The 20,500-nt window shown below is 41.0% G+C and overlaps 1 protein-coding gene across 1 annotated transcript in view; it reads right to left on the reverse strand.

The window, feature by feature from the left end:
• The window catches only part of LOC148021196 (protease Do-like 8, chloroplastic), a 117,766-nt gene extending 102,498 nt beyond the window's left edge, over positions 1-15,268 (reverse strand). The window contains exon 1 of the mRNA XM_087699027.1: positions 15,000-15,268. Coding sequence (XP_087555153.1) covers positions 15,000-15,157 — 158 coding nt within the window. The 5' untranslated portion in view covers positions 15,158-15,268. The remainder of the gene's footprint in view (positions 1-14,999) is intronic.
• Positions 15,269-20,500: the final 5,232 nt, after the last annotated feature.

A 20,500-nucleotide genomic window follows, 5' to 3' on the forward strand; every position in this document is an offset into this window, starting at 1 on the left:
TCACAACTTACGCACATGCACTGGGACAAAATCCTGCAAACTCATAAAGAGGAAAGATCGAGCTCTAGAGTTGAGTCAATCCCATAAAGCCACACAATCCATCAATGATCCAACAATGGAATCCTCCACGGGACGGAAAATAGAGTGGGTGACAAAATCCCAAAGATCAAAGGTATCAAGAATACACTCCACCTTACATGACCAAAGCGAGTTGTTGGAGCCATCAAGCTGGTCTTCTTTGGGCAAAGAAGGGAGTACACGCACCTATAGCGAGGGTGCCATGAATGGCATATGAAGGCCAATAGAACAAGCCTTCTGTGAAACATGGAGAGAACGGGGAGGAGAGGGATCCCATACAAACGGGCTAGGTGACCTCCGTTCGTCGCGTGAACTCGCACGAAAATCTCTCGGTCTCTCAGAGGAAGGAATGGAGACCTCATCCTCTAAGTCAATAAAGAACTGGTGATAATACACCTTCGTATATGCCTGCAAGCACCCACAAAAAGTTGTGTTTGGCTATGGGCAACCCCGAAACAAGAGGAGTCGGCTACAGGATCAGAGATCTCGATGTAGAAGGCCTGCCTGAGGTAAGTAAAATGTCGTCTACCAAGAAATAGCTACAAAAAACACAAAACACTGTGGAAGATCCCGTCGCCTAATGGTAGAAGTAGTCACCTAGCCAAGGGAACTGTCGCCTATAGGTAGAAGCCTGTGTTTTCAGCAAAATGCTGATCAAACACTGTCGCCTGGCACTATAGAGGGTTGCCTCCACACTAGGACAGTCACCTAGTGGAACAAGGTGGACACCTCGCACAAAATGCTGACACCTAGATGTCAGATGATGTCACATCTGCATAGATACTCCACTAAAGGTTTTGTTTGCAGCAAACACAAATGTGGATGGCTGCCTCTGCAAGAATCAAGTACTCTACGTCTCTCTCAAACAATGATACCATGCTCTAATACCATGTGAGAGTACGTGTTGGTAGAGCCTCGGCTGGCTTCCTGCAATCGGAACAGGGCATGGATGCTTTGGGATACAAGAAAACCTCGCTCGACCAAAATTCGTTTTCAGGTTCCAGGACTGCAAACCTTGGTTTACGAGTTGAAATGGGGTACTTTTGCAGGACACTGTTTCAGACGTGGCCAATTGGGCCATTTCATTTCAGAATGTGACAAAAATCCGGAGGTTTTGCAGCAAACTGTAGATCCAGACATGGATATGCAAGACCACCATCCTCCCCACATACTTCAACAGCCTCAAGCTGATCCTGAAATGCTTCCCTAACATGGTCGTGATGAAGGTAACGAGGTTTATCAAGTGGGTCTTGAGCGTACTTCCCTTCCGGTTGACTGGAATGTGTCTTCTCGGGAAGATTCTTGGGTTCAGTGGTTAGACGTAATGCAAGACAAGCTTCTCATTCAGCTCCTACCCACACATCGCCGCACCCCATCACTCAGACCTTTCAACGCAGAGGTAAGGAGTTTTACATGAACCCTCAATCTTCACGTGCTCCGGTGGGGGATGATAAAAGGAATTCCAATTCTACTTTGCACTTCGATGTGCAGGGGAGGCTTGTGCCTCCTAATAACGAAAGAAGAAACTCGAAGACAAAGGAAGAGAGAGAGAGACAATCTGCAAGAGAAGAAGAAAAGAAACCTACATGAGCAAGGAAGAAATGCCGAATACAAGAGAACTGATCAGTCCCTGCACGCAGCCCACAGCGTCAGTGAGGGCCCAAGTTCAAGCTGATGATAACAGAAGCATCGGAGACGAAGGAAGATGACGGAATCGAAGTGTGTACTTGCTGGAGAGGAAGAAAACTGAATGAGATAATCTGCCAAGCATGGGGTGGGCAGGCTATACATAGCCATAAATGCCCTAAACTGGCCAATCTGCAGCAATAAATGCCTTAAATACTGACCGACCAGCATTTAATACTAGTCGCATTGGGAAATGCTAGGAAAAATGGCAGGTGGCCACAAAAAAATCCCGACAGGTATGGACAATATTCAGCAAGTGAAGGCAAACTAAGAAATGCAAAAATTGACGTAGAAATACACACAGGTTGCCGACAATTGAAAGAAATGCAATGAAACAGCCACTTGAGAGTGACTAGCCTCCCCCATCAAAACACGACAGACATGTCTGAGCTCCTAATGTCCTCGTCTAACTTAGACTGAGGCTCACAAGCAAGAGATGACAAGGCATGACAAACATGACTACTAACACCCGTATGCAAAACCCTAATTTGGGAGGATCCTTCCACATCTATAAATAGACAGGCTGCCCACCATTCAGCCCTATTCTTGTCTTGTGGGTTTCGGCCATCAACCCTCTTCCACTAGCTGTCCAGCCCCTAGTAACTACTGCTACATGGTCTACGTTGTCTCCTCACCTCCTACTGTTGCTAATGATCACCTACCATCATCTTCAACAAGTCGTTTTCATGTTTTCAGCACTTTTATTCATCAGCCTTTGCTTGGACTCATGATTACTACACTTGAGATTGATCTCCGCTTGACAAGACACATCAACAACTCCCTCAACCTGCTCCCACGAGAGCCATCAAATATTGGACAACTCTGCCCTTGAGCATCTTGTACATTCTTTCCTTCATTTATAGCATTGATTCATTCACTTCAGAGTTCCCTTTCTTCTTTGTTTGTGTTTGTGTTTTGCGTTTAGGGTTTGAATTTTGCATGTCACTGTCTAAGTCTTTGTGTTTGAGTCGTGACTGTACTTTCTATGTTTCCTCGATACAAACCCTAGCATATATTCACATGTGGAGAACAGGTGTCAGAACAGGTCTAAACCAGTGATTACAGTGGGCTGAACAGTACAGGGAACAGTATGAGTTGTAAACAGGTTTCAGAACAGGTCTGAACCAGTAAATACAGCAGGTTGAAATGGTCAATTCTGCACTCCAACCAGAAGATTCAGACTTGGGCAGAGTTTCCCCTCTTGGTCAACTTGATTTGGGTCAGTAATTGTACTGTTATGCTGTCAAATTTCACCCAGAATAGGTGAAAGACAGCCCATTGTACTTTCTCTTTTTAAAAATAAAGAAATACCGCAAGGGGCGCCTAACTTAGGGGCCAACAGGGTGTATGTGTTGCAACAGGAGCATTCTAGCTTCCTCTATGTCTTCTTGATTCTGTGTCTTTAAGTTCAGGTAAAGTGGGCGACTGTTAAATTGGGTGAAAGCATTTATTTATTTTGGTTGTACACTACCGCCCTTCCCAGTGAATAGGCCGGTTACAATCTCTCCTCGTTGCTCTCCATCTGCTAAAGACTCAGGTACATCCACCCGCAGAATCTCCACTGAGGTGGCCGGTGGAAGAGAGGACTCTGTATCTAAAGCAGAATCTTCATCAAGAGGCTCTAGCTCCAACGGACTCTCGACAGAGCCCAACGCTCCCTTGGATCTCCAAGTACGGGGTGCTCCTCACCCCCCTCTGTGGCCGAAACTTCCACAAACCGCACATCTCGGCTTGTGTAGACATCCCGTGTGACATTAATGTGACATTAAAAGTGATATTTAATGTAACGTTAAGGTCACAAATATTGAATGTGACATTAAAGTGACATTTAATGTGACATTAAGGTAAATCTAGGGGAACACGCACGAGGATGACCGTCCGGCCTCTTGGGCGCCCGAACGGGGTTAAGGGGAGCCTAGAGAATAAGAGAGTCCAAGAATAGTAGGACTCACCTAAAGTGGACGGCTGGCAGAGGAAACGGGGAGAGAGGTGCCAGCACTTATCTAGGCGAGGTTGGGAGGAGAAACGAATGACTCGTGCTCACAGATGAGAACGGTTTTCTTCTGGCTTGATAGTCTTCTTCTGAGCCATCTGACATTGGTATCAGAGCTTACAGGTTTAGCCGTGTGGATTCGTGGAGTTCTTCTACGAAAAGGCAGTGACGGATTTTCAGGTCCCGATATCCATTCAGTCGACAGTCGACGATTGATGGGTCTTACAGGTCCCGCTATTCGTCTCAATAGACGAGTTACAATCGACGGGTCTCGCTGTGAAGTTGCTGGTTAAGTCAGTCGACGGACCCGTAAAGCCGCTGGTTAAACGTTAGGTGACACGTCACGTAAAACTTGACGTGACGTGTATCTATGTCACGTAACTTATCAAGGGGGCAGCTACTTTTTCACAGAACGTCGTAGGCTGAATCGTGGGCCACCGAATCCTAGTCACGCCTGTCCGTGAACGCCCCTCCGTGAACACACCGACGAAACACACATTCTTCTCCTTTTCACAGGCTAAAGCTGAAGTTATTTTCTGATGCGCGTTTGATCAGTCGACTGCGTGTTCGGAATTCTTCTTTTCAGCCTCGACTGCATTTACATCACAAGTACAAGCTCAGCAGAGAGCAAATTCAGGAAAGGGGCATTGATGGCCTGCGTGATTATTAAAGAAGGGGGCTGAATACTAGTCGTTTCTGCAAAGAAGCTCCATTTCCTGCGTAACCGACTTTGTTCGGGGGATAAAATTTGTTCCTTACTCTTCGGGTTTATTTTCAAACCAGCAACAACTGCCTGCCATTAAAATCAAGGAAGTACTTTACTTTGTATGCAAATTTCTTATCTTTGCTTTCCAATTCCAGTGTATTAATGGCAGAAAAGGGGAAAGAGAGAGTAATGGAAGGTTCTAGTTCTGGGGACCACCCTATGGTAGATCCCCAGGAACCAGAAATGCAAGAAGAACAGTGGGAAGAATTTTTTGCTACACGAGAGCAATTTGATGATCTTACTGCTCGTGTGCAAGCTCAGAGGGTTCAAATGGAATTTTTAACCCAAACACTCACTGAAATAAAATCTCAATTAACTTTATTGTTAGAAAGAGATAAAAATAAGATACAAAACTCGGATGTCCCATCTTCATCGAAAGATTTAGATGTGACTATGCGAGATCCTAAGGAACCCCACCATAAATTGAGGGATAATCCAGTTCTAAAGGATATGAAACCACCTCAGTTTCACGGGGAGGAAAAAGACAGAAATAAAGATACAATCTTTAATTTCCTCCAAAAATGGGAAGATTTACATAAACTTAAGAATACCCCACCACATCTCCAAGAATTGGAGGCTAGTTTAACTTTGGGGCCCAAAGCATATAAGTGGTGGCGAACTTTAAAGGAGGCAAATAAAATACCTGAAACTTGGGCTCAATTTGAATCCGTCTTTTTGAAAGAATTCCTTCCTGAAAATGAAATGGAAAGAAATTGGGAAGATTGGGATTATGTCAGACAAAAGGGACGACCCCTGCTGACATATCTGGAGGAATATCGTGAGATAATCCTCAAATTGGAAGGAATAGATGAGTTTCAAAAAACAAGAGGATTCATTAGGGGACTAGATAAAGCCTGTAAAAAGGAAGTAAAAAGGAGTCCACCTAAGACGCTGGAAGAGGCAATTAAATTTGCATTAATTCATGAAGATAGTATGCGTCCAGGTACACTCACTGGTCTCACTGATACGGAGCCCAAGTCTAAGGAATTGGAAACCTCAAAATTTGTGGGCAAATTTAAAAGGAAAATGCCATTCTTTAAGGGTAAAAAAACAACATTTTGAAAAGAAACCATATGGGAGGCCAAAGTTAAGTCCTGATGACTTTGATAAGGCCAAAAAAGAAAAGTTGTGTTTTAATTGCCTATCCCCTAACCATGCTGCTTGGAATTGCCCTCAAAAGAAAAAGGGGGAAGATAAAGGAAAGGATAAGGACAAGGGCAAGGGAAAAGAAAAACAAACCCATGTAGTGCAGACCTTAGAATTAAAGGGGCATGAAAAGTACAAATCTTTAGAGGTCTTGCACATGGATGTACAATATAAGTGTTGTATGTCAACTTCTATGTGGCAGCCTACTTTTGGGCCACATGATTTACTTAGAGTACATGGATTGATAGCTGGAAAGAGGGTTAGAGTCATGATTGATGACTCTGCCACACATAATTTTATAAATTATGCACTTGTCAAAAAATTGAAACTTCCCCAACAAAAGAGTGGGCATCAATATGTTGTTCGTATGATGCAAGGCCAAGACAATAAAATATGGGATACAATGGTATCCAATTTGGAAATTGAGATTCAAATATATAAAGATAAACTTGATTTTCAAATTATGAACATGGAAAGAGCTGATATTGCTCTAGAAAGGGGGTGGCTATGGGCATTGGAACCATCCTTAAAACGTAGTTATCACCATAATACACTGGAATTTAAAAGGGATGGTAAGACTTTTGTCATTCAAGGTGAACATGAAGTATCTGATAATCCTTTGTTGTGTTCTACTGAAGTTCAAAAGCTGATAAAGAAGGAAGTTTGTGAGGTATATATGTTATGGTCTCTTCCTGTACAGAACACTTTTACTTTAAAATGGGGATCCAAATGAAAGTGCTTCTACTAAGGAAGGAATATCTGAGGATGTTCAACAAGGAAATGGAGCATCAGGGGTTGCTCAAACTGGATTCAAGTGGAAGAATTTTACCATTGATAATGGTTATTTACTCTACAAGGGTAGGGTATGTGTCCCGAAAGATACAGAAATAAGGCGCCAGATACTCTTTGAGTGTCATGATACCCCTAGCGCGGGACATCCAGGAGTTAATAAGACTTATAGTCTTATTAAAAGGCAGTTCTATTGGCCTGGAATGAATAAGGACATCCTTGACTATGTGGTCAAATGTAATAAATGCCAGGTTAATAAAGCTGAAAGATTAAAAATGGGAGGACTTCTCCATCCACTAGAAATTCCTTCGGGAAAATAGGAGAGTATCTCCATGGACTTTATTGTTGCTTTACCTAGAACACAGAGGGGGCACGACTCTGTGTGGGTGATTGTGGATAGGTTAACCAAAATGGCTAGGTTTATTCCAACTTCAACTGATGTTAAAACACCAGAATTGGCTAGATTGTTCATAGAGAACATATACCGATTGTATGGCCTTCCGGCAAATATAGTTTCTGATCAGGATAGAAAATTTGATAGCCATTTTTGGCGTGCGGTATTTAGGAAATTGGATACTAAACTTAGCATGAGTACTGCGGATCATCCGCAAACAGATGGGCAAACTGAAAGGGTTAACCAAATTCTTGAAGATATGCTTAGGGCATATGTAAGTAAAAGGCAAACTAATTGGGAAGAGTATTTACCAATAGCAGAGTTTGCATATAACAGTGCCAAGCACTCTTCCACTGGATATAGTCCATTTATGTTAATGTATGGGTTTCAGCCCAGAGCTCCTTTTGCAGTAGGACTGCATAAGGAAAAGGTTCAGGCAGCTAAAGACTTTTTGAAGGATATAAATAGTATGTTAAAATTTGCTCAAGAAAATATTAAAAAAGCTCAAAATCGAGCTAGAGCATATGTAGATCCTCACCGAAGAGACATCTCCTTTGAAGAAGGAGAATTGGTCTATCTTAAGGTGCCTGAACAACTAAAACTATGAAAAAGGGACAATGTCCAAAGCTTTCACCAAGGTATTGTGGTCCTTTCATAATACTTAAAAAGGTGGGAGAATTGGCTTACAAGCTCCAACTACCTGCTGATAGTAAAATACATCCAGTTTTTCATGTAAGTAAATTAAGGAAGAAGCTGGGTGATTTGGATAATCTAATCTTAAATGATGATATTGAGGAGCTATTCAATGACCAATCTAATCCACATGAACCAGAAAGAATATTAAATGTTCGTAATAGACGAACAAGGAATACTATTTATCAAGAATGTTTGGTTAAGTGGAAAGATTGTTCAGAAGAAAGCTCAACATGGGAGCGAGTAAGTACTTTAAAGAAAAGGTTTCCCGATTTACAGTTAGACCTTCCAAGTATCGTTTTCGAGGACGAAATCGATTCTTAAGGGGAAGGAAATGTGACATTAATGTGACATTAAAAGTGATATGTAATGTAACATTAAGGTCACAAATATTGAATGTGACATTAAGGTAAATCTAGGGGAACACGCACGAGGATGACTGTCCGGGCTCTTGGGCGCCCGAACGGGGTTAAGGGAAGCCTAGAGAATAAGAGAGTCCAAGAATAGTAGGACTCACCTAAAGTGGACGGCTGGCAGAGGAAACGGGGAGAGAGGTGCCAGCACTTATCTAGGCGAGGTTGGGAGGAGAAACGAATGACTCGTGCTCACAGATGAGAACGGTTTTCTTCTGGCTTGATAGTCTTCTTTTGAGCCATCTGACATCCCGCTTGACGGGATCATACAAGCGACAACCTTGGTACTAGGAGCTGTAGCCAACAAATACCTGTCTTCGGGAAGCCGCCTCAAACGTGTCACGCTACGTCTTCGGGATGTGCACATAGGCGTCACACCCAAAGATCTTGAAATAAGAGACATCAAGCTTAGTCCCAAAGTAAGCCTCAAAAGGTGTCATTCTCTCAACGGCCGAAGTGGGAGATCAATTTAGGATGTGGATTGTCGTAGCCACTGCCTCGGCCCACAGAAACTGAGATATCTGTTGGTGCTCCATCATGGTGTGCCCCATCTCAATCACACTTCGGTTCTTCTGCTCCAAAATGCCATTCTCTTGAGGAGTGTTGGTATTAGCAAACTCCTGGTGAATACCCCTATCTACACAAAAACAAGTAAACTCGTTAGAAACAAATTCACCACTCTTGTTTGATCGCAAGGTCTTCAATCTTCAGCATGATTGGTTCTCCTCAAAGAGAAGCCAATTCTTGAAGTGGGAGAAAGCCTCTGACTTCAACGTCAAGAAGTAGGCCCATGTCATCCCCATGTCATCCCCATGTCATCTTGCTCTAGTCATCTACGATCAACATGAAGTACAAGCTCCCCTTCAGGGACTCTGTCCTCATCGGACCACAAAGATCCGTAGATACAAGTTCCATCAGTGGAAGTAGACCGCCTCAAAGATTTGTTGGGAATCGCATCCTGATATTGTTTCCCACAAATGCAAGAGACACATGGTTGCTGGCTCACCACTATGTCCAACAAACCATGAACAAGTGATCCTCGCGACACCTTCCAAAGGTACTCATAGTTCAGGTGGCCAAACCGAGCATGCCACAGCTCGGGACTGTGTCTGAGAGGTAAAAAGAAGAGAAGTAAGAGATGTAGAAGACTTCAATTTGTAAATGCCATTCTCCTCATACCCTAAAGAGAGAACCTTCCTTGATCCACGATCAAGGACTCGAACAGCATCACTGTCAAACTCCACCAAAAGGCCAAGAGAACAAATCTTATGTACCGAAAGTAAATGATACCCTAAACCGGGCACATGCAACACCTCGAATGTGTGGGTACCACCACATCCATCTGGAATTAGCTGCATCTCACCCCGCGTAGCAATGGAAACTGACAAGCTATCACCTATGAGAATCTACCTATACGAAGGTCGCAAATGGGTAACACCAACGGTAGAAGGAGTCATGTGCCGTGAGACACCACTGTCAACAATCCACTCTCAAGCCTGGGGGGCCGTCATTGCAGCATCAGAAGTCTACAGTGTAGGATCCTCAATGACTGCTAAGTGTAGACAAGCAGCTGATGAGGATGCAGCCACCGCTTCAGAATCCTCCATGTCCTTGTCCTTGTCGAGACAATCCTTCTTCCAATGACCGGTCTTACCACAAATATAGCATGTCGAGTCCTTCTCCTTGTCCTTCTTTGGTTTGTTGTCCTCCTTCTTCTTTTGGTCCTTCCCCTTCTTCTAAGAGGCTTGACATGTCAATGCCTCTGATTTGGAAGCAATATGTCCCTTCAATTGTTCCTCTTGGTCCAAGACCATAGGAACTAACTCTTCCCAACGAAGAGTTGACTCCCGCCCTAAAGCAATAAGAGCGGAGTAAAAGACATCGAATCGTGGCGGCAACTGAGATAGTAAAGTGATCGCCATGCCTTCAGAGGAAATCGGCTTCCCCACATTCTGAATCTACATCTGAAGCTCTCAGCTTGTTGATGTGCTCCCGCAACGAAGAAGACTTGTTCACAGACAAGGTCCGCATTTGCACCTCCAAAGAAACCCGCTTCATCACGGTCATCCGGTTATACATCTGGTCGAGCTCCAACCATATCTCTCGAGCCACCATCAAGTGCTCGATGTGAGCAATCACGGATGTAGTACAAGACAGAAAAAGAAAAGAACGAATTCTGGCATTCAATTTGTCCCAGTGAGACTGGGCCTTGGACAACTCACAACAAGCATTTGAAGAGAGTTTGGACTCATCTCTCACCAAGGGCCGTTCAATCTCCTCCACACAAGCTCCGCCATATCGTAAGACTCTAGGATGGCCAACATCATCACGCGCTAGATGCTATAATTGTCACCATCGAGCTTTTGATCTGATGGAAGAGCCGGTAACACAAACAACCTTCCGGTCCATGATCGCCTATAATCACCTAGAACTCCAAGTCGGTCTCTGTAGACATTTTCACATGCAATGTTTGCAAAAACGCAAAAGCAGCCCCTTCTAGCTGTAAAGACGCAACCTCTTGGGCTCTTTCCTCCGCTTCCCAAACCTTCTTCAACCGCCGAAGGCGATGAAAAGGTAAAATCTACAATTAAAGGCCAAAAATGCAGCCCTCCTCCTTTTCAAGCAGGAACAAACAGTAGCAAATTCACCAACTGGACTCCTTTCCCACGCGCCTACACTCACTTCAGCCTTGTTCTGATGCGCAGCCCTCCCGCTCGCCCTTGAATGCTGGAAACGCAGCCTTGTGACGCGCTGAAATCTCCTCTTCAGGTAGGTTCTTCACTCAGTCAGTCCATCTTCACCACTCTGATACCATGTCAGAGTGCAGCGATGCGGAAGCGTGGGACCTAGACTGAGAGAGAGAGAGAGAGAGAGTGAACACAGAGAGAAGAGAGAGAGAGAGACAGTAGAACAAGAAGATTTGTTGTAGGAAGTATGCTGAATACAAAGGAATGCAAATCTGTACACGGGAGCAGTGCGTATGTCTGCATATCTCCTTCTCTATGATGTCACCACACGCGCACACCTCGAGGACAGCAAGGCCTGATCACGATCTTATCTCCATGAACTGCTGAGAGTGTCTATGAATGAATGAGTGTGCCAAAAGACTGGCTATACATAGCCTAGGAAAAAACAATGCCCAGCAACAAGTCGGATGCAGCCGACTGCATAAAAAAATGCCAAAAAACTATCCGACTACAAAGTCCTTTGTTCGACTGCAAAGTCCTCTGCCACGTGGCATCTGCGACAGCATCTCCCACCACACGTGTGACTGCTGCTGACCTGGCAAAAATGATGACGTGGCACTTTGCTGCTAATGTGGCACTCGAACTAACCCTGAACTTCTCCGCACACTGCCTGAAAGAGAAAAATGCTTGTGTCCAGGGGATGATCTCTAACACCTTCTTCAGCTTGTACACCTTGCCATTTGACAAGAAAAAGCCAAGAGGCTACTAAACATAGGTCTACTCCTTTAAATCTCCAATAAGGAATGCGGATTTCACATCAAGTTGATAAACCGACCATTTCCTATGGCTAGCTAAGGAAAAAAAGACCCTATGATAGTCATCCGAGCTATAAGTACAAAGGCATCATAAAAATCCACTCTTGGTCTTTGCACAATCCTTTGGCAATGAGTTGTGCCTTAAGCTTATCTAGAGTGTTATCACTATGGTACTTGGTCTTAAAGACCCACTTGACACCAATTACCTTCCTATGAATGCACCATGTCACAAGATCCCAAGTGTCATTCCGCTCAATAGCATCCAACTTCTACTCCATACCCTTCTTCCAATGTTGTGATTGCAAAGCCTCCTTCACGGAGGTGGACTCCCTACCTTGTTTGGCAAGAAACATCAAACAATAGTTAGTACAAACAAGCTTGATGGAGCATGCCTAAGATTCTTTTGAGATTGGCACGGGCAATCCTCCAACTGCCACCCCTCAAGACTTTCTCAATCCCTACATCACAGAGTGTATCACATGCCCAACAAGGAGGAGGCCAATACTTCCCTCATCGCTCTACCTCTGTCGACGTCTCTGGAACATCAATTGGTGCCGACTCAATAAGTGAACCCAGAGGTGAAGCAATCTCTTCCTCCACTAATGCTAGAGCCTCAAGAGGCATAGACTCCAAAGACACTGGATCATGTGCCCAACTATCATCTAGATCTCCAAGTATGGGATGGTTAAAACCCCCTCTACAATTGGAAACTCCACGAACTGAACATTGGACTTATGTATACCTTCTGTGAAACGGGATCATAAAGCATGTATCCCTAGGACTACTAGCTATTTCTACAATGGTGCTAGCTTCCTACAATCCTTGCCGTGGTACCCCTTGTTGCCATAAAAACAGCATTGTTCCTTTTTCTTTGCATGTCAGCCCTCTTTCAATCAACCAAGGCACCCAAAGGAGGACTGCCAAACAAGATGTAGACCTCCCCTGTTGTCGTAAAGCAAACTCATGCTCACGTAGCATCAATGTCATGTGTTGGAACTTGGTTGGAGAATTCGATATTTGAGAGAGCAGACTGCATGTAGCAGAGCTGATCTTGGATCTATATCACTTGGAGAATGAATGATTGAATAACATCAGTCACCTTGAATCGAATGTCCTGCAACAAACCATAGAGGGTAACTGCTCTCATGGTCAAGAGCCTCATCCATAAGCTGGGACTTCTCTCGCATCTTAGGAGATGTTCTACAAGAGACAACCACCGGGAGGACTTCCTTCAAGATGCATCTAAGGAGTGTTGAATATGCTTTCACAACATTGTTGTCACAATCTAGGACTACTTCCTCGTTCCAATCAGATGGAGGAGGAGAGGGTTTTCAAGGATGCAAGTCAGAACTGAGACAATGTACCAAAGGTGCTTATGTACAAACAATGCTTTCATCATTGCATTCCAAGTTAGATAGTTAGGGCCTTTAAGCTTGTCATCAATGTTACAACATGGAGGAGCCATTGATAGATGATATGCAGAGAAGATAAGTAGGGGGAGTAGAGAGAATACCTAGGGCACTTTTGATTAATAAGCCCAATACCAAGAGTTTAACTATTCAAGTTAAAGAACACCAATTCAAGACAAGATAGAGGAACAGTAAGTGAAATGAGTGTAGTAAAACATCCATGACAACCCACAAATGCAAACCTTCCCTTCCAGGCATAAATCAGGCTGAATACACAAAAAAGATGAAAATGCATGCAAGAAGATGCTGATGCCTGCCAAAAGAAAGTGAAAATGATTGCACAAAGGATGAAAACAACAGCAATTAAGTGAAGAGGACAACTGGGCTGATCAAAATGAAGACTGTAGCTGTGCAAACGCAAGGTACAGCACTAAAAACACAATGTAAACAGGCCACTCAACTGTTAATTGAAGCACCCAAGCCAGCCCAACGTCAACAGTGGCTAAATGCAAAGTTTCCAGCAGTTGGGAAGACCAATCAGACTTCAAACAACAGTGAAACACAAAAGGCAGCACCAGAACCAAGACGCATGGGCTCTAATAACATGGCAGATGAATGTGGAGCAACAGAAGCAAAAAGATAAAGCTGCTGTAAACACACAGAACTGAACAAAAGAGCAAGAACATATGAACCTAGAAGTAATGAACATGGGAAACAGAATCCATATGCCAAAGCACAAGAGTGTGTACAAAAGCATGCGATATGTGGGCAACAAATGGAGTGCTCCCATACTCCCTCTCTCCAGCAGGATACATTGTGCATGTATCAAATGGTTATGACTAGGAGGAAAGGTGGCCTATAAATAGGCTGAAACAATGCAAAACAATAAACAAGTTGGCCGAAATTTAATGAGGTCATTAATGCAGGTCAGCCAGCCATAATCATGCCATCTACACAGATATGACATGCAATAAAATGTGATGCCCGTACAGCCACAATATGTACATCATTAACAAGTTGCAACGAGACTCCAACCCTAACAAGGCATCTCAGAGGGCCAAAAGTCCATTGGAGTTGGTACACACAGATTTGTTGAAGACTGTTGCACAGGCTGAGAACCCTTGCAGGGAGCAGCAAGAACAAACATGGAGACTGGTCGCCAGAGAGACATGATGATGTCGGTGCTAAAGCCTAGTCTAATGTATAATGAAGTGCGGTTGTCCTCCTTGGCCCCAATAAATTCGTATCCAATTGATAATAGGTTTGGCCTAATTAAGCATTGCTTAAAATAGGTACAAGCACCTTGTTGGCTAATTGCAATATCCAGTTAACACTAAGTCCAACGTATTATAGGCCTTTATCAGAATTTGGATCAAGGGAAGGCATGGCCTTGTTTTGCCATGTTGTTTAACAAGATAAAGCAAGAAAACTGCATAGAACAGGTCTCAAGGTGAATATTTTTAAGTCGATTTTGGCTTGATCAAGCTGAAGTAGCCCACAATAGTATATTCTTCTACAAAGACAAAGAGAAAAGCCTCCTAAGAGCTTTTAAAGGAGTCAGGGAACCGACACCAATTTGCGCTAATAGTCCCATGGTGTTGGCACAATTCATGATTTCCAGAACATTTGGGAACAATTGACCGATGAAACATTGTATCAAGATAGCCCTGTGGAAGGCGTTAAGTGCAGTCCACTGAATGTTAACAAATGCTGGTGAAGGGCCGATGGCATAATTGTAATCGAGATTGAAAACACACTTTTCAACACCCGGAGATCGGTAGGTCTCAAGAGATCCAGGGCTCTGATGGCATCTTGAGATTAAAACTACATATTGCAGCTACGAACCCGGAGGATGACATATTGGTAGCTCGTAAAAGTACTACATTCCATGTGCGTGTGTATGTGGATATTCGGCCATGGACTACTACGTAATCTGCTTTGTTCTAGTGTTTGTGGGATGAGAGGGAAGGCTAGCTGCTGCAACTGCTGAAAAGCCATCATTTACTAGACTTAGGAATGAGCTTCCAAGAGATAGACAAGCTCTAGACAGTGCGCTGCATCAAAAAGGTAGAAAATGGAACACTGAAACTGAAGGTACGCTTCTTTGCAGACAAATTTCATTGGACTTACCCCTCAGAAGAACTGCAAGTGGAAGGAGTCTCTACGCGGGAAGAAGCCTTAGGGAGTATCAACGCATGCCTGTGCACCCTTCTAGTTGCAATCCGGGCGTGCAGATTCAGGAGCCCACAAGACGTAGAATGCCACAAGCACCATGTCTTGACGTCCATGGCAATGGGTGACAGACAATCCGCCTTATCCTCGAGTTTTGAGCCTGCTATGAGGCACGAGTGCGTAGGCTAGATTTGAAGGTCGAGACTCGACCCTCTTGAGAGTAGTTACTCGTGTCACACCTAGAGTCGTGACTAGAGTTTCAAAGTAAAAGTATCCCACCATGCCACACCATGTTCACTCTACTTGTAAGACTCCCACAAAGGCTGGTCTGGTCTAGCCATGACACCATAGTTAAACTCGGACAATAATACTAATCCAAGCAAAGATTATAGTAAACTTATCAAAGGGGATTTGCGCATGGGAATAGTTCACTACTTATTGCAACTACCAAAACGAAGCTTTGTATATTTGATACACCTCTTTTTGGAAAAGTTTAATAAATTGTGCCTTTTGGATTTTGTGGGAATAGTGAAGAAGACAATCATTAATTAAGGCTAAGTTTACTTGCAAAAGGGCTCTCATTAAGTGCTCTTCTTATGGCCTACTTGCTATAGGAGAATATAGCGAGATTGGCATCGTCATGTGTTCAAATCTTGAATCAACTAAAAATTTTGAAAAATATGTTTTAGAGCCTTGAAGTTCTTTAAGTACTTGCTCACCCTAAGATTCAAACCTTGAATCAACTAAAAATTTTGAAAAATATATTTTTGAGCCTTGAAGTTCTTTAAGTACTTGCTGACCCTAAGACTCTGTTTGTGGACCATGTGCTGCGAAGCGGAACATGTGGCAAATCTAGCAAATCAAATCTCAATCATAACCAAAGAATTTAGTAGAAAAAACTAATAAATCAAACATCTCAACTATTAAATATAAACAACATTATAATACATAAGAGGATTTGAATAACTCAATAGATTGATAAAGACGAGAAAAATGCACGATTGGGCCCAACCTCCCCCATAGCAAAAGCCATGGTTTGCCATCCTTAATTATATATTATAGTTTTACATGGATATTTGCATACATATCTTACATATAATTACAAAGAAAGTACAAATATCAATTGAAATACAGAGTTTTAAAAGTCAAGAGGTATCCTGTGACATGCTGTAGTTGCTGCAGAAAATTCTGTGCTCTGAATCTTGACATTTTGACATCACCATCGCATCCAAAGCATGCCAAAACCCCCAAAATGACTCTTGAAGCTCTGAATTCCGATTCTGGATGAGGGAGAAATGAAAAAACTAAGTTTTCACCATATTCTCCTTTTTGCGCACGATCTTGTTGCTTTTATAAAGAAAGCTAGAAAATCCTTTTAAACTTAATCACATTAAGAAAATAACAAGTATTTCATAAAGAAAGCTTATTTCAATAAAATCATATATTAAATCTCATATTCTAAAATAAGCTATATTAAAAAATAAATTAATTAATAGTACTAAGGTCAATGATCTAATTATTACTAAATAAGTTTAAACTTATAACTTACAAATAGAGTAATAATTTTAATAATAAAATTTACGCTTGGACTTACGCTAACGCCCAGTGCTACCCAAAGCCACCGCTGCCTGCTTTACACATTAACTGAAGCATTCACAATTGTTTATAAATAAAATAAACAAACAATAGTGAATACCTAACAGTCTTCAGTTACAAAATAAATAAATAGGTTGGAACTATGTTCTAACCTTAATTTAATATGAGTGCACTCTAAACTCATAAACGACCATTAATTTAAATATGTATTTTGCGGAATCACCCACTGTGGAGTCACCCACGTGCACATTAAATTAACATGACACCCGAAAAGGATAGGCGTCCCCATCAACTTCTCGCACAAGGAATCCACCTTATGTACGAGCCCCAGCAAATAAATATAGTTTTACGGAATCCACCACAAAACCTCATGAAATTCACCGTGGTCTCACGGAATCCACCGTGGAATATGCCTCCTGGCATCACCATGGGTGATCATTTTGGTTGAAGCCTATGTAAATGGTCATTTGTTGATTACCTAAAAACATAAGGGCACTTAGATCTTTTATCTTAAAGGGTTTTGAAAACGTGGTGGATGGCATAGTCATGTTTTCATATGAATTGTAAACTCAACATTTGGATATGGAAAACATTGTAAATGATGTAATCTTGTGGAATGCAAAGTCTTGAGATACACAATTTAGTTGTTCTTTCACAAAGCAAAAAAAACATAACACTGATTTAAAATTTGCCAAAAAATCACTTTGGAAAATTGATTATCTACTTGGAGGTTTGAACTTGTGTCATCATTAAGCTTAGCCTCTTGCTCTAAGTGCCCTATTGTGCCCCATATTAGTGGGGCAACAAGGGGATGATTTTTATGGGGAGAACATAGTCATCCCACCAAATGGGTGAGTGGTTCTAATCTAAATTTGCTTCGGCCATAATCATGCTTTCAATTTCATCCACAACAAGCCATTGTAGAAAAGCTCAAAAAGCAAGTGGAACTCTATTAAAGCTCCACAAATACTAAGAGAAAGGGATATATTTGTGGGGGATGTTTGCGGCAGCTATTCTTTCATCCTCCCGTTAGCCTTAGAGTAGGTCTATTACCAATAGGGACAATAGAGCTCCATTTGCCCAACTATCGCTAGGGAAAATAGGGTTCTAACTAATAGACTACAAAAAGGATAGTTATTGCTTTTGGTTGGATCTACAAATTGTTAGTGTCAATGGATTGAGTTTATTCTATCATGGTCCAAGTTCATAATGGATCCCCCTTAACAATGGCATTTTTATCTAGGTCAAAAAGAGGGGTAGCACCATATGTCACTTATATAGAAGTCATTAGGCTAATAAAGGTTAGTCTCACTACAACAAATGAAGCATTTATTGGGAATAAATTTCAATGTGAAATGCGAAAAAAACACTTCGTTTGTTATCTTTGTTGGAATGATTGTTGGTATGGCCATCATCAGGGTGTGCACTGATATATAGTCATTGAAAAAAGAAAATGCACAATAATTCATGAATTATCCCTTTTGTGTTTCTTTTCCAAAAAAGAATTAATTAAGATCCCTTGTTATTTTATTAAAGTACATGTATGTCCATGAAACATTAAAGTGTGTTTATATGCACAAAATATTAAAGCATGTTCATGTGCATGATATGTTAAAGTGTGTTCACATGTATGATATAAAAGCTCAATTTTATGAGTTAAACTCTTAGTGAATGAATGAAATTCATGGAGATTTTTCCATTAGAAAGTTTCAAGTCTATTGAAAATTTTGTGAAAGTTTAGGTAATCCCATGTTTGAAAAATAATGGTTATTGGAATTTTCAAAAATAATTGTGATTTAAAGGTAAATCCTGAGTGGAAGCACACAAGCAAAAGCAAGAGCTATGCGAGAGAGAGAGAGAGAGAGAGAGAGAGAGAGAGAGAGAGAGAGAGAGAGAGAGAGAGAGAGAGAGAGAGAGAGAGAGAGAGAGTGTGTGTGTGTGTGTGTGTGTGTGTAGGGAACTCCAACAATCACAATGTGTGATTGGCCTTCCTTTATTCAACAGTCACTAAAAGAATAAAGAATAAAGTGATAGTGATAGGTGTTCACCACCTAATTTTGAGATTGAAGAGCATAAGGGAAGAGAAGAAGCATGCACTAGTATCATCAAATACAGCCAATGATCTTTCTTTCTTTTATTAAGCGGGTACTTTTGTTTCTAATTAAAATTTAGAAGAATGCATACTTTGAGTGGAATTGGTATTAAATATATTGATCTCTTAGTTTTTTGATTTCAAATGAATGGAATGTAATTTAATTTTTTCATCATATAAATTAAAATGATAAGAAAATGGTAGAAAATAGGTCAAAACTATATTTTAGGCCCTAACTAATGGATATAAAAGATTTTGAGTATTATTTATAAAAAATGAGTTAAAATAGAGTTAAAGTATAATTAAATAATAAATCTATTGAAATGTATAAGCATTTTAGCGGTGAAAATGGTAAATTTTTATCATAATTAGAGTTAGTTAAGAGTATTGAGAGATTAAGAGTAGCAACCCAAAATAGAGTTAAATCATGATGAGATAAACTTACCTATAAATTTTTGGCTTTTTGGCTCTATGAATTTGGATATATATATATATATAAATTTTAAGGATTAAAATGATGGATTTTGGGTATTTTTAGTGTATAATTAGTGGATATTAAAAGCAAATGAAGATATTCATTGATGTAAATTGGTTTACAAGTTGAATTTGTTATAGGAAGTCTTTGGTTAAGAGATTTTGAAGTTTTATATCGAAGAATAATTATTATGCATTTTTTATTTTTTTGAGCAAGAATAAGGAAAATTTAATAAGTATGGATAGGGAAAGAATTTGTGGAAAGAATGAAAAGATACTCTAGTTCATTTTCTGGTCATGATCTACTGTTAAAATCTTGTGATTAATGGAATCCATTAAAGGGTACTTACTTTATAAAAGGACATTTAGGACTAAGATAATAGTTATTGTATATTAGTGTTTTTATCAAAGTATTAACAAAGAATAATGATGAATTAAGAGTTTTAAACCAAGTACCTTCTTTGGTCTAAATTTTGATTAAATTAGATTTAATAATTAGAGGTTTTAGTTCAAAATGTAAATTAAATAATGACATTTAAAGGGGTTTCACTTGAATGAAGCTATTGAGTGGAATTACAATTGGATTATATAGGAAAGTTAAGATGTCTTTTATACTATTAACTTTGGGGTTAGAAAGATCATATTAATCCACTTTTGATTCTTAATTAACACAATGGCTTTACATATAGTCATTTTGTTTGTTAATCTAGGAGGCTCTTAGGGGCCCATCAATGATCTCACACTTCTTCTCTTTCCCATAGGCTTCCCAAAGAGTCCCATAAGTGAATACTAAGTCACTATACAAAGCCACATGGAAACTAACTCCCATAGTTGCACTTTGACTAACTTGAATCAACATGACAATGAGCAAGGTTAATACATGAACTGGCCAAGAGCTTGTCACTTACCAATTTATAGTCAAAGCCTAAACTCTTCCACATGATAGTCCATCTCTGGCTTTCACACTCTAGGCTAAATATCCCATGACACTGTAAATAAAACACACCCCTTTTTTATTCAATCTATAAATAACCCATTTGTATTACAACCTTCTATATGTAGAAAATGTATAAAATGGTATTTTAAAAATCTCTTATTTTGAACACACGTATAAATACATATATATATCCACGAGTGACCCTCCCACCCCACGAATGACCATCCCAACTTTGAGAGACTTAGGGGGTCTTTTGCATTTTAACACATTTTTCTCATCCCATTCCGATGCTCAAGGTCTTTTCTAATAACATTAGGGTGAACTCAATGCTAGCCACATGTTCGTTATAGTTCCCTTAAT

This window comes from Lygodium microphyllum, chromosome 18 (assembly GCF_053477565.2).
Source record: "Lygodium microphyllum isolate KBCC chromosome 18, Lygodium_microphyllum_v1.1.10, whole genome shotgun sequence".
In the NCBI taxonomy this organism is placed as follows: Eukaryota; Viridiplantae; Streptophyta; class Polypodiopsida; order Schizaeales; family Lygodiaceae; genus Lygodium; species Lygodium microphyllum.